The sequence below is a fragment of the Anas acuta genome, chromosome 9 (assembly GCF_963932015.1).
Source record: "Anas acuta chromosome 9, bAnaAcu1.1, whole genome shotgun sequence".
Taxonomy (NCBI): Eukaryota; Metazoa; Chordata; class Aves; order Anseriformes; family Anatidae; genus Anas; species Anas acuta.
The window spans coordinates 4,868,012-4,887,814 of record NC_088987.1 but is presented as its reverse complement, the minus strand read 5'-3'; the positions used below and the strand labels follow the sequence as shown (position 1 = coordinate 4,887,814).

Genomic DNA, 19,803 nt, shown 5'->3' with positions numbered 1-19,803 from the left:
ATGGTGATGTGTGTTATTTTCTTCATTACTAATCTAATAAGGAGAGGTGTGAACGACTCAAACATTGCTGGAGCAGTTAAGTAGCAACAAAAGCTGTGCACCGGAGAACATGCCAAATACACAAGTGGTTGTGTTTACACATACAAATACCAACTCTGTGTCGAGATACAGAGAAATGTTACTGTCGATATCTTCATGGAGCCCTACAAGGCTTAGGAAACGGACTCACTGTGAGGGAGATCTTGTAGGTTTTGCTAAAAATGCCCTTTATAAAAGTGGGGAGCTGCTGCAGGCTGTGGGAGTTCTGCTAACAAAGCTTCAGTGGAATCAGGTCTTAATTTATTGTGATCAAAGCAAGGCAGATTGTCTTCTCTAAAAAAGCACCGTTGTTAAACACCTTCAGAAAGTCACATTTGTATCTCAGTGTACAAAAACATTACAAAGACAAGCATTGTGACATTACAGGTTTTTATTTGTTTTTGAGTCCACAATCTGTACATGTATTTACATGGCATGAAAATGGATAACAGCACAAAATACAATTGAGGTATAAGCTAAGAGCACAGTATGTCATGTTTCAATAAATATAATTCAAAATTTGTAAACTAAGTGACCAGATAGAAGCCTCTTGTTTACTAAAACCATATAAAATATCTGTTAATCTCACGTGAGGTAGAGGACAGTTTTGTGTGTCATGTAATGCAACCACAGCAACGCTAGCAGTAAGACTGTACATCATTGGCAAAGTATTAAAAATCCTTGAATGCACTGATCGTTTTCACAGGCTTTTACTACGGTTTCGGAATAGTCATCCACCCTGTCGCCTTGAGCTAAACAGACTGGTGTTTTGCAACTACTTTCTGGAATTTCAGATAATCGTATTGGCATGTCAACATCAATAAATACTTCTGAGAGCAAGTAGGAAAACACAAAAACAGATTTTGTCCATCACAGAAAGCAATGTAACTGCAACAAAATATTTTAGACCAACTTTTTATTATTTCCTAGAATTATTTTAAATACAGTATAACTGTGCTTTCCTTTAAGTGAGGTATCTATATTCGAAGACAAAAAAAATCGATTGGTATTGTTACATATAATCAATTTTCCAAATACAAAATTTTAACCATTTGCTGTGCTTGATGAAGTGCTTAAAACTCATTTTTCAAGCATTTCTCAACTGAACCACTAACTCTGGAAAAAAAAAAAATTAAGTAATGGCAAAAATCTAAATAATAGAGACACACAGTGAACTTGTCATGCAATTGGTAAGCAATGTCTGCTTTCACAAAAGCTAAAAAAAAAAAAGGATCTTTTTGAAATAGATGTGCAACAAATAGAAAATTCTACAAGCTTTCTGTAATGAAAACACTGATGAACACTTCTCTCACTACAAATGAGCAAAAAGATCAAAATTTGCAGCTTCTTGCTGCTTGCTGCTGACAGCTTCAATAAAACTACTGGTATAGTTCAAGCACAGATTAACAGGTAGGTGTCGTTATGTCGTTTGTTGACTTCACCATATTATAGAAAACTCTGTTGTGTGGATCAATTACATGAATTAAGTGCAGAAAAAATACAAAGTTGTTATCTTTGCTGACAGTCAAAATATATACTCTACAAACAAGTGAATTCTAGGAAGCTGACCATGACAGCACTTCAAGGCCAACTTCACAACTAATGCTAGGAAAGTTTTCCAAAAATTTCTTAACACATTATAGCTATCCAACCCCCAGTATAAATCAAGAATGCATGAATGAACAGTTGTGACTTCTAAAATATGGACCAAGCCGTATTTTTTCAGGCCACTGGTAGCTTTATGCTCCCACTCCACTCTTCCTACTTCACTAATTGCATTATGCCTTTACTATATACAAATGGTTTTACACCTAGGCTATTAATATATTAAATATAGAATAAAATTAGTTGGAGGATGTGAAACGTAACTACATTCACCTAAGTTCTCAAGCTAAAATATATGCTTTACAAAAATTAAAACACAGACGGACTCAAGTTTGGAGATTTTAGATAAAATCTCTTTCGTCTAAGGACACATGGCTACACCATGAATGAGGGTACTTTCAGACTGGCAAAATTTCTCTCAATTCTTATATTCTCTTGCTCATCAGAGCACACAAAGCTTGTGAAAGTTCTTGTCAAAAAGCATAGGAGCAATTTAGGTATTTCATCCTGAATCCTACTTTTTTTCTAAAAGGTGCACTAAGCAACTTTGATTTCAGTCTAGGTGTTTAATAACAAAGATTTAAAATTGCGAACAAATCCAGGATTTTCTTCCTAAAGACTTAATGTCACAACTATCTGAGAAAACAGCTTCCTGCCTAAATGGTCAGCAACCAAAACCTGAAGGCAGAACAAACAATAACACATAAAACGAGCATGCCATGGCTAAAAGCAGGTACCTAGTGACAGAATTCGTTTCTACCATTAGGTGTGCACTTAAGTGAAGGCCCTTAAGCGTTCAATCCAAGTTCCTGTATTGAGTTGTAAAATAAACCACTCAATATTAACTAGCATAAGGTAGTGAAAAAGGGTCAACATATATTTGTTCTGGAACTTGCATCATATTATTTACAATTTACTAAAAAACTATCTTTCAAAGACCAAACACACAAAATCTATGGCACATTTATGTATACATTATTACTTAAAATCAGTATAAAATTAAGTCTACACATATGAAAATTATTTATGTTATGTAAAGAACCTGAAAGTAATATTTAAGAATTTTAAGAGGATTACAACAATTTAAAATGCATCCTAACTTCAGATTAACTAAATGGAATATTTACAAAGCTACTTTTTAAGTCATTTTAATAAATGCTCAATTAGCTTTTTCAGCCAGATGTTTTAGAAGTATTAGGAGACCTTACCTGCAGCTGGAATTGCTAAAACTGCTATAAACTGCTCAAGTTTTTGCAGCAGTGAAAATATTAGTACGAACTACAGCCACCAGCATTTTATTGGTCTACAGCAGGAGCCAGCGAGCCTGGGTGGTACGCGGTGGAAGCACTGCCCGAGGCACGGCCCCCCGGCCGTACTGGTCTCCCACTGCAACCAGTGGCAAAATGGGAAATGGGAGCGGAAGTCACATAACATAGACAAGACCTGAATGAAGAGTGAATATACAGTACTCTGGTATAATAACCCCGTGAGGATGCCATACATTCGACAGCTAAGCTACAAACACTGCGTAAACTCCAGCCCTAACGCGTGGCCTTCTCTACACTGACAAGTGAACAAGTTTGGTTCAAAACACTGATACTGAAAAGCAGCTCCAAACAGCCTCTTTTGATCCTCTGATAATACCCAGAAGAAACCTCGTCATTCCCCATGATGGTGTTTTCCTATTTATCAATTCAGCTAATCCAAACTTCAAGCTGCAGCGCCCAATAATCACACTTTTACCAACATCCTTGCCCACTCCCCCTACAGCCATGTTCTTGGTGGTTATTAAAATAAAACATACAAGTGATCTTAAAGCAAGTGGTGAACACGCAAGCAGAATAATTTATAATCAGTACATTTCCTTCCAAACTATCACTAGGCTGTAAAGACAGTCTTTTCTTTTTTTTTCAGTCATAATTTGGAGATGGAGTTGAGGAAGAAGGGAAAAATGTAATCTGGGCCCTCTTTTCTGATTAACATTGCCAAAGTGTTTCATATTTTTTCACCTAACCTGCCTTAATTATCAGTGTAAATATGACACAGAGCCCATAGACAAAATTATATACAGCTATAAAAGAATCATTCTATGACTCCATGACATTTATTACCTAATTTTTCATTCAATTGAAAGATTTGTGCAATTTTATCTTTCTCTATGATACTCAATCCTATTATACCACTAACAGAGAGATAAGGAAGAACTAGAAGTTTTCAGTTTTACTAGTTCAGAATAAAAATCGATGCTAGTAGGCTTTTACTAGTGGTTTCACCAGTACTAACTGAATTATTATGAGAGTTATAAACCTAAGTACCTTAAAAAACGTAACAGGAGCTAAAGCACAGTTTAAAATTATGTAGTGAAATAACAAAACTGCTAAGACATCTCTAGTCATCGACATAATCAGCTAACACCTGTCAGCTATATCAAACTTTTTGGAAAGAAGTGCAAAGAAGTACTTCATCTTAATCTGTAGTCATGCATTGAATCTACCAGGCATCAGACTTCTGAAGTACTCAAGTAAATGTTATATATACATAAAACAGAAATTCTGTACAATTACACATTTTTAAATGTTATAGCTCAACGAACATGCTGTATTTCTTAATTCATGGCAACGTTACCATGCCATTCAAATGTAGAAACTATCAAAGTGATTTTCAAAGTGCCATATCTTAGAACTTGATTTTTCTAAGCAATTATCATTATGTCAGTTAAGGCCTGTTTTATGTGATGAAAGAAAAACCCACTAGTTAGCAAGAAGCTCAAAGCATGGAGGCTTGGGGTACCAAAGAAACCAATACTTTTTTTTTTTTATCTTCTTTCCTATTTATTTATTTATTTTTTAATTTCCTTTTTACATTTTTTTTTGTTTAACCTAGCTTTGAATGCTTCTAATGATGGGGCACCCACAACTTCTCTGGGCAACGTGTTCCAGTGTCTCATTAAAAAAATTCTCTTATATCTAAATCTACTTTCCCTCAGTTTTAAACCATTGCCCTTTCTCCTGTCACTACAAGCCTTCATAAACAGTCTGCTTTACCTGCAGTACAAAAGACAATAAAAAAAAATGTGATTTTTATATTTTAGAAGATTTCATTTTTGATGCTTTTTTTTTTTAATTTACAAAAAAAAAGCCTAATGTTTTCTTCTTCTAGCATAGTAACCAAATGATTACTGTAAAATGCTTTAGAGAGAATAAATTGTTAAATAGCACATATGGAAAAGATCAGCTTGATTTCACGTAACAAAATTATGGGAAAAACTCATGCTGGCAAATCACTTCTGATAATCATCTATTGTCATGGTGATTTTGAGTATTACCTTTTGGATGAAAAGCTGCCTTTACTTTCTCCAATTAGAAAACACAAAATTCTCACTGAAACCCAAACTATTCTTGGCCTTGAAGAAATCAGAATTTTCAATTTTTTTATATATATTTTTTTATAACTGGATGTGCAACTGATACTAAAATAAAGATCACCAACTATATTTTAACAGACAATGTTAAAAGGTATAGGGTCCTTAAGACTGCATTAGAAATCAACAGAAACTGGTCACTCTGAATCATAAGTTTCTTTTTTTTTTTTTTTCAATAGTTTGAGAAACACCAGTACAAATAAATGCAGATTTTCATTAGTTAGGAAAATCTAAAAATGTATACCTGTCTATTTATTTATATATATGTATATCTTCATCTGGACTTGTCTGACAAATAGAAATCTGTAGAGAATACTTTCTCTTATCACACAGAAACAGCTTACAATTCGTTAAAAAACAAAACACCCTGTTTGAAAGACACAGTCATGCTTCCTCTTTGAATTTCTATTTTCCTTTTCCATTTTTTGAAGATTTCAAGATCTGTAGCTTCAATTCTTTTATCATCATCTCTAACTTTTCCCTTGCCTCTCGTTCTTGCCTCAGTTCGTCTTGAAGCTCTTGTCTATCTGCCTCTGCATGATCCAATCTCTGTCTCAATTCTGCTAGCTGTAAAAGAGAAGACAGACATTTAATTTTAGCAAACGTATTTGTAAACATCAATCATTCAAGAACCCACTGATGACCACCCTATGAATCAGATAGAAATATTTTTCACGATTATTTATCAGCTCATTTTCTACAGTTATCAAGAATTATGCTACACCTACTATACCAGTAGCAAATGACACCAATAAGGAAAGTTCCACAAACATCATATTATAATCAAAAAAATGGAAGACATTGATTTTTAAACACATATAAATTCTAGTTAGATGAACTGCCACATCAGCCCATATCAATAATATGTTACGGAAGACCGTGATAATGTCTGCATCAGATGTTTCACAAATTACAAAATAAATAGCACTTTTCCACTTCCCAAGTTAACTTCTCTCACCTGACAAAATATTATATTTTTTTTCCAAAGCCTTAATGCATTTTTAGAACATGCAAAAACTACCAACACTGCTTTTGACATTCTTTAGCATAAATGAAAGTGAAATGAGATGCAGAAAATCCTGAACATAACCGCATTTATGTGTGTTCAAATATAAACACAAGTCTATCCAGGATTTCTTGTGAAATATTTTGTGCTTCAATGCAGAAAATTTAATAAGTTTTTAATCTTTGGAGTACCATGAATGTGAAACTTGCCAGACCATCAGAAAAACTTAAGTAGACCAAATGATACCAGCGACTACTGAAAAAGGCATTTCTGTTATATATATATATATATATAAAACAAAATCATTTTTTAAAATTAACCACAGTTTGTTTAGAGAATCATGGAATATCTCAAGTTGGAAGGGACCCATAAGGATCATTGAGTCCAACTCCATACTTATATACGTATAAATATTGCACCTAGATTTAAATAATTAAGAAACTGATTTGAATTTACTGGGGTTGGTTCTTTCCCATCAAAACTTCTTTACAGTGAGATCTGGAAAAGTCTAAGGAATTTTTCAAGTGTGACCAAGTTCATGTCAAGTTGCCTACATGTATGCTACCTTCAGTTACAACAGGGAGACTAGAAACCAGTTATCTTGTCTACCACTGATTTACATGTTTGCTTCTTATGAAAAGACCTCACTGAATTTAAAAATAGATTGAGAAGTGGAGTGAATCTAAAAACTCCATCTGCATTTATGATGATGATGGGTATCTATCTAAATAATCGCTACATGTACATCTCACTGAAAAAAAAAACAACAGAAACTGCTGTGCTGATTTCAGAGAAACATACTGCTCAATGGACATTGACCTTCACTTGTGTAATAAGAACCATTTAAACAGTTCTTAATATAATCAGAAATATTTTAGTAGTTCTTAGACAGCACTAGCCTACTAACACGAGTCCTCTGACTCCACTGCTTTGATTACGTAGACTGGTGCAGCACGGTAAAGCCCACTGCCTGCATGTCTCAGCACGTACTACATGAGCAGGTCTCTGGTTGAGCTTTGGTTTCCAGCTGTAAGGAAAGGCTTCAGTACTGGTTATACTGCCCTGTTGTGATTGACAGGGTAAAGCAGCAATTAAACTAGGCAAGTCAACAAAGGAGTAAAAAAAAGGAGGAGAAAACACTTAGTACATCTTCAGGCAGGACTGGATAGAAGAGCAAACATTTACCCAAATTCCAACCCCTCTATTTTCATTAATTTCATTTAATGTACAGAGAGTACAAATGTACTTCTCAGGCCACAGTTCTCAGAGAGAAAGGGGCAACTGGATTCAAGAAGACATCAGATTAAATGCTGTATAGACAGCTCTGGGAAATTAACTGTTGCCAGGACCTCTGCTTAGCTCAGATGCTTCTGACAATTGCTTGGAACCTGGGGTCCAAAAAATAGATGTGGTAAATGAAGAAAAAGAGTCAAATGATATATTCCAGATAGTGAGACAACTAATAATCACGAATACTTTCATGGAAGGAACATATTTAGTATTCTAACATCAAATGAAACAATTGATATACCTCCTTGGGGAACAATCTATGTTTTTTATCCTCTAAAGAACGTAAACTACACAAGCCATACAAAACACACCATACGTGATTATCTTCATAAATTAGAACATGTTGTTACTTGCAGTAATAGGGCTTGTACCAGATGTTTGGCAAATCAGACCTTAGTCAGAGAGGATTAGTTCTGGCAGCAAAGGCTAGGAATCTGTGGAGCGGGATGTCATGAAATTAAATTCATGAGAAGGATTTATGATGCTAGTCACTGCCCTACTCCCTAAAAATACCAAAACCAGTCTCTCAAGTACAGCCTGTTTCTTATTTTGAGACAATAAGAACAGATAGTATATAAAACTATGATCAAATGACCACAAAGTTTTACTGAGTTTATGTTTTGGATTTTGTTTGTTTTAAAAGACTATGTTTTCTGTGACTGCATGAAGTACTTCAATACACATTTAATCATAACAGCAACGAATTTTGAAAAGGGACTTTCCAAGTCTGTCTTGGTCATGTAGTGGATTTTTCCTATTGCAATGACATGAATAACCTCCATCATAAAGAAGCAATAGTACAAGTCAAAAAGAAGGTAAAAGAAAAACCTCCATAGGTTATGATATTTGAACCCAAGAGACAGGAACAGGGGGAAAAATCCCCAAAAAATTTCCAAAAGAGAATTCTTGATCAAATACTTTGATAGAGCACAGAAGGGGTTTCATCAGATGGTGCAGAAGATGGTACCACCAAGGAACACAAAGAGCAGCAAGGTATGCTGCTAACCAAAGGAAGTCAAAGGAAGTCAAGGGGTTTGGTACTTGCCTCTTCCTCCCTCCCAATAAAAAGAAGAAAAAGATTATCAGCTTATTTCTGTAACTAAAATGATAATGTTTAATTCTGTAACATGGACAATCCTACATACATTTAAAACATGACTTATTTTAAATGAGAATACTGTAGACCTTATGTTCACGATTAATTATTTCCTCAGCAACGTGAGAATATGAAATGGGAACCCTGCAGCACCTGACAGATGAAGCGTTTCTGTAAGTTTCTCCCTCAATTTCAGTCAAGGGACAGGGAAATAAACATGCTGTCATTGTCCCTTATTTCGGAGTTAGTCTATGGCATCAGAAGATATGGAGAAGATGAAACCTTACATTGGATGAGTGATAACTTTGCAATTTACTGATACACTTCTCACCTGTGCAGCATATTCCGCTTCTTTGTCTTTTTCTAAATTGGTGTCACAGGTACACTTCTGCTTCATCACTTGGTCCAGTTTCTTCTCCAAGTCCCTCTGTTCAAAATAAAATTCTTCCATTCTTTGAGCATGCTCAGTTTGCAAAGATTCAAGTTCTTTTTGCAAATTCTGCTGTTCTTCAGTTAGTTCCTTCATAGCTTTAGAGTTGCTTAACATTTCCACTTCCTATGGAGACAGATCAGGATTACATACACCTTGGTTCTAACACCAGGGAAGCAAAACACTGATCTCGTAATTTAAATGTGTATCTAGAAACAACGAGGCCCAAAAGAGCACATTTACGTTAAGGTAACAATAGCCTGGTAATGGTACTTATTACTTATCAGTGCTGCCATGGAATTTTGTAGCAAGAGCTCCATTCAATATAATGACATTATTTATATTTTCAAGTACCCAGCGCTTCCAGAAACAGTTTGGCTTCTTTTTCTGTTAACATTAAAACCTTTTGAAAAATATACATATATATTTAAACTTCTCTCTAAGCTTTACCTCCAACAGCAGAACACCTTAAAAGCAGCAGTGCTGAGACCCTATCTGAGCTGACCAACTCTGAGCTTACTGTTAAAAAATACAGGTCTGGCTTATGAATGTAAGCAGCCAAGACAGTATTTACCTAAGTTAAAATAGAAAATAGAAATGAGGCAAAATCACAAATGAACACCAATTTCTAATGTCATCCATTATTAAAAAGATCAGTAAAATCCCCTAGAAACAAGATGTATCAAATAGAAATAGGAAGGTGGTATTCTTGTTACACATGGCAGTGATAGCATCATTCCGAGGATATTGATGGATATTAGGATCCTTAAAATCCTAAATATTGAGAAATTTTTAGAGGACTTAAACTATATTTATATGTTTGGAAAACACTTGAAGGTAGTTTTCATGTGGATAAAATAAAAGGAGCTCCTTGAACACAGTAGTTACAAACTGAAAACACATCGATTATTAGTAAACTCCAACCTAATAAACGCACAGGACGTTAAATATTTGCTGTCTGGATTCAAGCTGGTGGAAAAGTATCTGTGTGTTCTGGTGCTTTTACATGAAAGTCACCTGTGAGATTGATTCTAGAACCAAAGATCTAACATTAGTTTTCTGGTTTTCTGTAGACAAACATTAAAGGCATTCAGACTGGCACTGTACCATTTGAAGCTGCTGCTTCCTCCGCAAAATAGTATTTAGTTTTTCCTGCTGTTTGATGTAGGTTTTCATTACTTCTTCCATGATCCTCCCCTTGTCATCTTCACAACTGATGTCTTTCATGAGAGTGGGGGACAAGGTTCTCACGTTACCTACTTCAACGCGTCTAGAGTCTCTAGTGCTTTTGGTAGAAATGCGCTCGGATTTTCCACCTCTTGCAGAATGAGTTGACACAGGTGGATCTATAGATAAAAGAAGAACACAGCCTAATAATCACAGGAAATTAAGCTTAGAGTGGAAAAAAAAAATGCAAAGGGGACTGAAGATTAAGAAAAGGTCAAACGAATTTTTGGAAAACTGAAGTGGAAACAATCAGAAAATACTGGGTTGGTGTTGAGCTTTCCAAAATTATATGCTATAAAAACTGAAAAGTTTTCAACATAATTTTCTTTATAGCTTATCCACTCACCTAAACGTTTATGCTGTTCCATGCTAGTTTTCAAGTCAATTTTTTCCTGTTCTTCAAGAGAAAGCTCTGGATACGAGGCAACTTTTTTGTGCTTTCCACTACTGAGCTTTTTCTCTGACTGTCCAGGTGAAGATTTAATTACTTCTGAAGTTTTGACTGCTGTTTTTGCAACGTCCTTGTATTGTGATGCAAGGGATACATTTGGGGCAACCACTTTATCACACATATAAAGGTAGTAACTGCAACAGTAGAACAGTACAATCAAGAATGAAAATGTGTAACAAATGATGAATTAGAGCAGTAAGTTTAATTTAATCTGATTTCAAACAGTAAAAGTTCCAATGAAAAATAAGCACATCCTTTCAAAATTTTTCCTGCACAAAAGAAATTAATGACCTACTTCATCTTTACTGACTAGATTATCTAGATAGAGTTTTACAGTCATCAAAAAACGGATTTTTCAAACGTGACAGATTAAAAAAATCATACCAAACTCATTTGAAGTCTTCATTTAAATGCAAAGAGTGAAATTAGAGTGGCACCAGATCCAGACTCTAGCATTTTCATAATCCTCGTATTAGCAACGGAGAATGGCGGAAGGGATCAGTGTAGTGGGAATGAGCAAACTGCGCTTTAAACAGCAAAGCTGTGTACTGACAGTGCTGTGGCAAACCTGAGACCAGCATCAGACCATCTTTTTTCTCCACGTACATTTACAAATCTGTCTGGATTTCACATCTCCTGACTTCTAGCAAAAATTGTTTCTATTTCCTTAACCTAGCCACTCAGCTTTCATCTAGTACAGAAGGAAAAACTGCCAGATCTGTTAAGGTCAGTGCCCAGATAATTACTGTCATGACGTTGGAGTCAACACTGCTGCCTTCACCACTTTCCTTCCTCCTGGTTCTGAAGGGGCACCAATAGAAGCAGCCAACAGAGGAACCATCAGAAATGTTCTACTATTCATGTGTCTGCATGGAACTAGTGTGCATGTGTGTCGCTTTGATGCATGCTGCTTGTCCAAAGAGCCTGATCTCACCCATACAAACTAAATGCATTGCCCCGCAGGGATGGAGGGTAAGAGGTACTTCAACAAAGGCTGTTTCTGTGGTTGATGCAGAATACAAAGTGCACACTATGTGAAGGACACGCACTTGGTTTCTAAAACCAGGAAACTAATCAACCAACAATTCAGCTGCACTCATTGTTTCAGTGTGGGATAAAGTCTTCAGACAGTTTTTGCAAGTTTTTTTTTGAAAGAAAATTAAGTTGCACTCATAGTAAATAGGCCCTGTGCAGCTTTTCACAGACATGAGTTACATTACAACAGGAAAGATTAAAATTTAGCTTCTGCCATTTCTACTCTGAGAAGGGAAACTGTAATTACATTTCAAATTTATTTCCTACTGAAGAACACTCATACATCACAACTCGAGTCCCGTACCAATAATTCTCTCATAAGCAGTTCATTAATATTTACACTAAGAAATTAATAAAAGTTAGGCTTTGATTATTCTTCCTAACACTTCAGGTTGCAAGTACATTTTTTTTTTTTCCACTTGAAACCATCTTTAAATAGTTAAAACAATTTAACCCATGCATACGATGCTCAGAGTTCTGCACAGGAAATTCAGTTACCTGGGATGGAAAAAGGAAGGTGGCTGAGGTTCAGCTTCTGCTTCTTGCTTTATAACGGGATACCACTGGGATAACTCTAGGCTCTGCTGTGAATCCACCTAAAGAGAAGAAAATTAAATAAATAAATAAAAACCAGTAACTGTGCCTGTAATAGAGAGGCACACATTATTCACATTTTAATAAACACTTCTGAGTGGAATGGCACTTCATTAATACAGATAGACAGAGTTGGGCAGCAGCAGACAAACTGGGGTACTGGGAAGCAGACAGCCTTTGGCAGAGGTACAGGGTGATGCAAGCACCAGAATTTTCTTCCATCTCCAATTTCCCATTATGGGTAAAGGAGCAATGAAACCGAAAGAAAATCTCTTTACAAACCTACATAAAAGCTCTGCTGAGAACTCTGCCAGGGACATGCTACGAGTGCTTGAGAGAGGCAGAAAGAGGATTTCATACTTCCAAGGCTTGTATGAGCCTCTACAATAAACTATCCACATCATAATACACACTTGCCAGATGCTTTACTACAAAATGAAACATAAGAATGAAGTGCAAATGACTGGTGTTAGAGAGAAGACCACTAAAGGAAGTTGAGACCTTTTATTAGAGATCTGGGCAAGGCTGCTGCAGTAACCTGACAACTCCATTCCTTTCGCAGTAACAAACAAGATTACTCCGGCTGCATCAGAAAACATCAACTTAGAAAAACCTTCTGTGTGTTCCGTATTTAGGCAGCAAGTCTTGCCATTTGTCTCAAGAGGCATTTCTGGAGTTAACCACAGTGGTCACCTCGTGGCCTGAGAACCAAGGACAGTTTTAGTGCAGCGACCACCAGAACAGTGGTGATGCCAAGGGCTGTGCCGCATGCACTTCCAAAGGCACTTCCACAGTGGGCAGGCAGGCGTGATGCCACGGAGCCCAGAACTCGCCAGAAAACAAGAAACTTGGTGGCAAATGCACAGCCTACAGCTTTCTTATTAGCACAAAACTGTGTGCAGGGGAGGGCCAACATTGGGCTACTGTTAAAATACTGAAAGCAAAAGTGTAAGTACGCTGGGAGGTGAGTAAGCTTGGAGTGAAATGCTAAGGAGAGAGGCAAGGCACACGATCTCATTTGGAATGTCCCAAAGACATTAGAAATTAGAAGGTTTAATTAGAAATTTATTATTACTACCTCTGAGCTTCTTCTTCTTGCTTTGGGTCTGATTTTACAGAAGCTTCCCCAGGACAAGGAAGCAGCGCCTGTGATCCCAACACTCCCCTATTAAACTCTTCTAACCTTTTGTACTTTCAAGATGAATATCCGCGAGACCAAAAAAAGGCAAAAACCCTCTCCACCATTTTTTCTTTGCTCAAGTTTTCAGAGTTTTTCTCCCACTCTGATTTCATGTGCTGCTTTAGAAGAAAGAACTATACAGGTGTGCAATGGGAGACTCCAGAAAGAGAGTTTTTTTAAAATATTTCTTTTGTAGCAGTCCAGTCCAAATGACTGCTACTGTTAACTTGAGCTATTTTTTCATCCGTATACAGGAAACTGAAAGATCTTGTGGTCAGAAATCTGCCACCATAAAGCAGGAAGCAAGCAGTATTGTAGGTGTGACTCTGGAAGGTTATTTCCACAGATGCATGTACTCCGAGACAGTTTATTACCTGTACTGGCACTGCAAGGACAAAGATTGTCACGACAGCCTTTATCAGACGACGAGCAGTCTCCTCGCTATGAGCTCACCTGTATCTCTAAGCACTTCAGCATGTGGAAGCAAGCCATATTGCAGACTTCCGTGGAAATGTTCTGATAAAATCCCTTACAGCAGTCTGGCACAGCTGTACAAATACTTATTCCTGTCATAAGCCCTTCTGCAACACTATGTTTTGAGGAGCTTACACTGAAAGGTGTCAAATACCCTGCACACCTTTTTGGGCCCATTGATCCAGCCTGCTCTTGCTGCTGCTCCTTTGGAGTCCACAACCCAACACCCAACAGGCAAAAGGGATCAATCAAACCAGCAGCCAGCGAGCAGACATTTAAATGACCAATAAACTAAAAAGAAACACAGAGCAGGTCAGGAACCATTTCAGAACATCTAAGTTTAAATTATGCACGATAAACTTGCATATTCTGTGAAGGCAAACATCTCTGATGGCATTCCCTGCACATTTCATTGTCATCTACTTGTTACTCTCTGCTCCCTACCAAATACCCTTTTAAAAACTTATTCCTTGAGCATGACATGATTATTTCCCCAGCAACGTTCACCATGTATCTGGTGCTCGTCTTATTATTTAAACTGGGGAAAAAGCAGCTCTGTATTTTTGAGCCACACTGCAGACTTGCAGCGGTATTTTAGGAAAAAATACTATGTCTATTATTAACCATTGTCAAGATACCGGCCTACAGCTCATTACTTGGACAGCTTAAAACCCCCTCTTCTTTTGGCATATTTCTCTGTACCACAGGTTTAAACAGAAAGCTGAACAAGCTGGGCTTCTGAACAGCAACTTACTGATGCACCATTACCCTGCACACAGTCGTGGGATGGGTGGTTGGCAGGCTAGGTGGCCATACACCATGAGCGTGTGTGCTGCTGTAGACCTAACAAATGACAGAGAAATTCGCAACACTTGATTTTCAAGCTCCTTTCTGCTGTGCTCAGCTGCCGCAAGGCATACTGCATAAAACGTACTCAAAGGTCAAAAGGGAGAATGAGTATTTCCGCAACAGTTCTGAACTTTCCAAAGACTGCCTATCTGAAAATGGAAAAAGGACCAACAAAACCAAACAGGCTTGAATGAAATTACTCAGGGCCCAAAGAGGAAAATTACAGCACCTGTTCATCGAAAATATATTTCCATGGTGAAGCCCTGTCACAGATTTAACTTGGGCTTGATTTGACAAGCGTTCCCATTTACAAAAGGCAAGTAATGTGCTTCCATACAGCATATTAACGTGTGAGCAGAGAAAGATTCAGGAGTTCTACACGAGCAGGCCAACTTACTTTGGACCGAGTTCTTTTCTGGTTTTTCTCACTAAATTTCTCCTTCATTTCCTCCAAGAGATGCTTCAGCTCCCGCTCCTCTGACGTCCCTAAGTATTTTTGGTTAATGTGAAGGTAGCAATGCCACTTGGCTGACTCAAAGCCCCAGTGGCAGGTCCTCTTGTCGGGAGATCTATGCGAATGCATCACAAACGTCTGGGGTGAAAACATCCCGTAGCACTCCAGGCACTGGATGCAGGGGTCGTCCGGCGCAAGGTAGAACTGAGGTGCAAACAAACCCTGGCACTTGCCCAGGCATTCATGCTCTACTTCAAAGGCACTGCCAGTCTCTTTCAGTTGGGCCAAGGTGTTCTTACCAGGGAGAAAACTGCCATTTTGGGGAAAAGTGCGAGGGCGTAGTAAAGCATTGCATAGTCTCTGAGCATCAGTCAGTGTAATCAGCCCACAGGAGGGAGCGTTGAACGGAAGAATTCCCAAAACCTTGAGAATATGAAGCTGGTCAGACGTGCACCTTGAGCAGTATATATACAGTTCATCACACACGGTATTAATCTGTTGCAAAGAAAAGTCTCGGAGAACCGAATTCAACACTTGAGGCAGGCAAAGTCTTTTTTCCCCTCCGACTTTGAAACAAGAGATGGACTCCCCCTCCAGCAGCGTCTGAGTGAGCTCGGTGGAACTGTCTGGAGGAATGAGCAGCGGCCCAGACAGGATTTGTGGTGATGGAAGAGGCAAGAAGACGGTGGGAGACATACTTTCCTGGGAATAGCGTGCTGAAAAAGCTGCTGGTCCACCCAGGGAGCTCTGGCTGCTCAAGTGGAACTGTGCCAATGTGTGTTTCAGACCTGGATTTAAATTCAAAGGCTCAGAGATTGAAGTACTGTTTGGCTTGGCATTTTCCCCATCAGCCTCCATAGGAGTTTCATCATACTCGTCCAAGTTTTCCTTCTTTATTGTTGGCAATTTATTTATTACGACTCGCACTTGGCTGCTTACGTGCATTTCTGTCATTGCTTTTTTGAACGGGGGGCTCCCGTCCTCCTGCATCCCCGTCCTCTTCTGCTCCGAAACCAGACCCAGCGGGAAGTTTGTCTGCGGGCTTTCCATCGCTACACACCAGACCCTTTAATTAATTAAAGTCTCGAGCGTGCATTTTCCTGCTGGTTTATACAAAAAAATACGAAAACCACGACAATCTGAAGTGATCTCGGTTACCTCCGGCACACCACGCTCTGCATTCCTGTCGGTAGGAAGTTAACGCTTCAGCCTCCAACGGGAAAAAAACCGTGACCCATTTCGCGTGTAATACTACAAAATTAAGACTGGAGAGGTTAGGCGATTAAGTTTTATAAATATCTGTTCGCTTCTCTTCCATAAAAACACGCCGCGATACGGGTTATTCCTCGCACCCCACCGCCGCTTCACACAATCGCCGGGAAGGGCGATTCGGCAGGCAGGGAGGCGGTGCGGGAGCGGCCATCCTCGGCCGCTTTCCCTTCAGAAAACACCCGGAGCCTCTCGGTGCTGAGGTACCAGAAGCCTCCCAGCCCTCAGCCGGGGCTCCCGGGGCCTGCTCCGCCGCGCTGCCAACTTCGGGGCTGTGCCGGGGGTCCCCTCCCCTCCCCTCCACACTCGGCCTGCGGGGAGACACACGGAGGGGGGGAAATCAGCGTTAGCCGGGCCCCACCGGCAGCGTCCCGGTGCCGGTGCCCCCTCCCCGCTCCCCTCACGCCGCAAGGCCCCGAGGCTGCCGCCGCCGCCGCCGCTCCCCCCTCACCGCCTCAGCCTCGCCTCAGCCGCCCCCCCCCCCCCATGCGCGCCCCCGCCTCCCTCACCCGGCGCCGCGGCGGCCCCGGCAGCCCGGGAGCGGAGCAGGCGCCGCGCACGCGCCGCCGCCCCCCTCCTCGCTCCCCTTCTCCCCCCCCCCCCGCCGTGACCTCACTGCGGAGACGGCGGCGGCGGCGGCGGCGACGCGCGGGCACGAACCCGCCGGGGGCGCGCACCGCCTCCTCCTTCCCCCCCCCTTCCCCTCCCTCCTCCCCGTCTCCTCCCCGCCCACCGTCTGGGGCACGGCGGGAGCCGCCGCCGGCGCCTCACGTAAAAGGGGGGAAGGGAGGGTGCCCTGCCCCCCCCCCCCCCCGGTGAAAAAAATAAAAAAAAATGTGTAAAAGGAAAGGAAATAAAATGAAATGAAACGAAAAAAATGGTGTTTGGGTGTTTTCCGCGCGGTGTTCGCCTCAGCGCTTAGCGGCGGCAGCTCCCTGAGGGCCGGGCTGTGAGGGAAGGCAGAGCCGCGCTGAGGCGGCTGCTGGGGGCTCTGGGCACGGCCACCCCCGGGTTGGTGGCCCCGGGTATGGCCACCCCCGGCATGGTCACCTCACCCCTGGGCATGGAGACCCCGGGCCTGGCACACCAGGCCTCCCCCTGTCTTCTGCTCCTCACAGCGAGCGGCCTCGGTCCTCTCCTTCCCTAGCACCAGGCTGGCAGGATGATCAGAGCGGGAGAAACAAAGCCTACCTTGCTGCTGAGGATTTGGGCACGCTTTAATCTTTGCCTTCGCACCTTTGATGCGCTCAGGTTTCCTCAGGGCAGGCCGGGCTGAGGGGGGCTCCAGCCCCACAGCACAGCTTGGCAAGGCACCTTTAGCTCTCCTTTAAAATACCACATCTGCAGCGCTTCCTTCTGATGATGGCAGAAAAATAGAGCTCCAGGATTGCTCTAAAGCATATAATTGTCCCTTATATGCATAAAAAGAAGCATAATCTCCTTTTCACATATTACAAACTACATATATTGCTTGTGTGCTGATATACGAAGTATGGCCTTCTCTGTTATCACTCCCCTTGGTGTGTGACACGATTTTGGTTGCAGGTTTTGCCCTTGAAGTTAACATCTGCAGGTAGAAAACATCTCACTGTATGCTTGCACATCACCTAGCGCAATCCTGGAGACACATGGTGCTTTATATTGCAAAAACAATAAATTGCTGGCAGTTTAAATAGTATTACAGGGTTTAGAGTAACTGTGTAAACAGCTGTGCCTGGGCTTTTAACAGTAACAGTGATCATAAAGACAATAATGGTTATATTTATTTTTTAAAGCCTAGGGAAAACCACTTGACCTTTCTATTGTTAAAGAATTTGGGTAGAGATGAAGGAACCATAAATCTGAAGCAGGACACAACCTCAGCTTTTATGCTCAGTGGAAGGTGGTGTAAGAAGAAGGATCATCGTTTTACTGTTGCCATATTGCAGAGCCCTCAGGCAGAAGCAAGGCTTTCCTACAAAATGAAGGGGTACCGAAAAGGAAATTTTGCTGAGGGATATAAACCTCCAAATTACTTGACATTAAGTGTGCTGCCTCTTGGAGCTGCTTGAGATAGACGTTTCATAGAATGCCTGTAGAAAAGCATTACGTCCCTTTTCATGGGCTAGAGAAAACAGAAAATGAAGGGAAAGTATAAATCCCTTCCATTCCACGTAGCTTCCTAAAAATTGAAACCAAGATTTAATCATGGGGAAGAACACAATTAATGGAGAAATTATTTTTCTTTTCCTTTAATACTCTACTATTTGGCCTTTTCCAACCTCATTTTGTTTCTCTATTTTTATTGTAGATCACTAAAGATTGACTCAGCCCTTCCTCCGGGAGCACTTATCATAATAGCTATTACCATTATGGGAAGCGCCTTTTCCTTCCCTACATTTACCCTACTACTCGCCAGACTCAGTCCTCTGTAGCAGCAGAATCGCAGCTGAAACGTCTGCACCTGAAAACATCAGCCTCTACGCACTCTGAGTTTCATGAACTGGAAGCTGATCAGGACTGATAACTTTGTACTTTCCAGCCACTTGACATGCACTGCAAATAAGATTTGTGTATTTAAGGAAGTTTCACAGATGTTGGTCCATAAAACTACTCTTAGCTCATCTTTGCATCTGACTGCACTTGATCTAATTTAGCAACGCACAGTAATTAATAAATACCAGTCATTCCACCTCAACATGCAGTTTGATACCTACGTTTGTTGTTTGTACATTTCAAAGCACAGAAGTGTTATAAATATGTTTAAATGAATTCTAACATTGTGCAGTGTGTAGTAAGCACCCTGGTACTTCTCATAAATGCTGTGCTTTAGCCTGCAGCAATGCAGAATTACATATGACTGTGCAAGCATTGGCTTTCTTTTTGGCTGCTACATCAAACACTGATGCTACATCTGCAGCATTCTGCTACATCTGCAGCATTTCCAGAATGGAAATGACAGAAAAGAGTAAAATTAATGATTCTGTAAAGGGATTTAATAAACATTGGTAATTTTCTCTGTTTAAACAGTACAAGAGATTCCAGCCTTACATGCAAACATGAACTGTTTTTGCCCAGGGTAGGGAGGATGCGTGTCACTGAGGGGGATACAAGCAAGCTGCATGTGGGTGGATATTACATCTTTTATTAGACCTGCCGATGTAGGAAGCTTAGGAATTCAGCATCATCATTTCATTTGGGTTTTAAAAGTTCTGCACATTTTCCATTTCAAATTGCAAATCCTGGTAACAATTGTGCTGTAATAATGTTGCTATAGAGTTACAGTAATTAGGCAACATAACAAAGTTTCTAGGTAGAGGACTGTCTAAATCACGTTAACTCTACCTACAACTTTTACCGTGGAC

At 40.0% G+C, this 19,803-nt stretch overlaps 1 protein-coding gene across 2 annotated transcripts; it reads right to left on the bottom strand.

Moving 5' to 3' along the window:
• Window positions 1-451: 451 nt before the first annotated feature.
• Window positions 452-17,162, bottom strand: SKIL (SKI like proto-oncogene). Of its 2 annotated transcripts, none has more exons than XM_068692109.1 (7): window positions 17,071-17,162; window positions 15,134-16,770; window positions 12,138-12,235; window positions 10,500-10,738; window positions 10,034-10,272; window positions 8,828-9,052; window positions 452-5,671 (listed from the first exon to the last, which is right to left on the bottom strand). In XM_068692109.1, exons 2-7 carry the CDS (start codon window positions 16,238-16,240, stop codon window positions 5,510-5,512), a joined length of 2,070 nt encoding a protein of 689 aa, XP_068548210.1. In that variant the 5' UTR covers window positions 16,241-16,770; window positions 17,071-17,162; the 3' UTR covers window positions 452-5,509. The 2 variants fall into 2 exon arrangements, with proteins under 2 accessions (XP_068548210.1, XP_068548209.1); XM_068692108.1 differs by having other exon boundaries at window positions 16,969-17,079.
• Window positions 17,163-19,803: the final 2,641 nt, after the last annotated feature.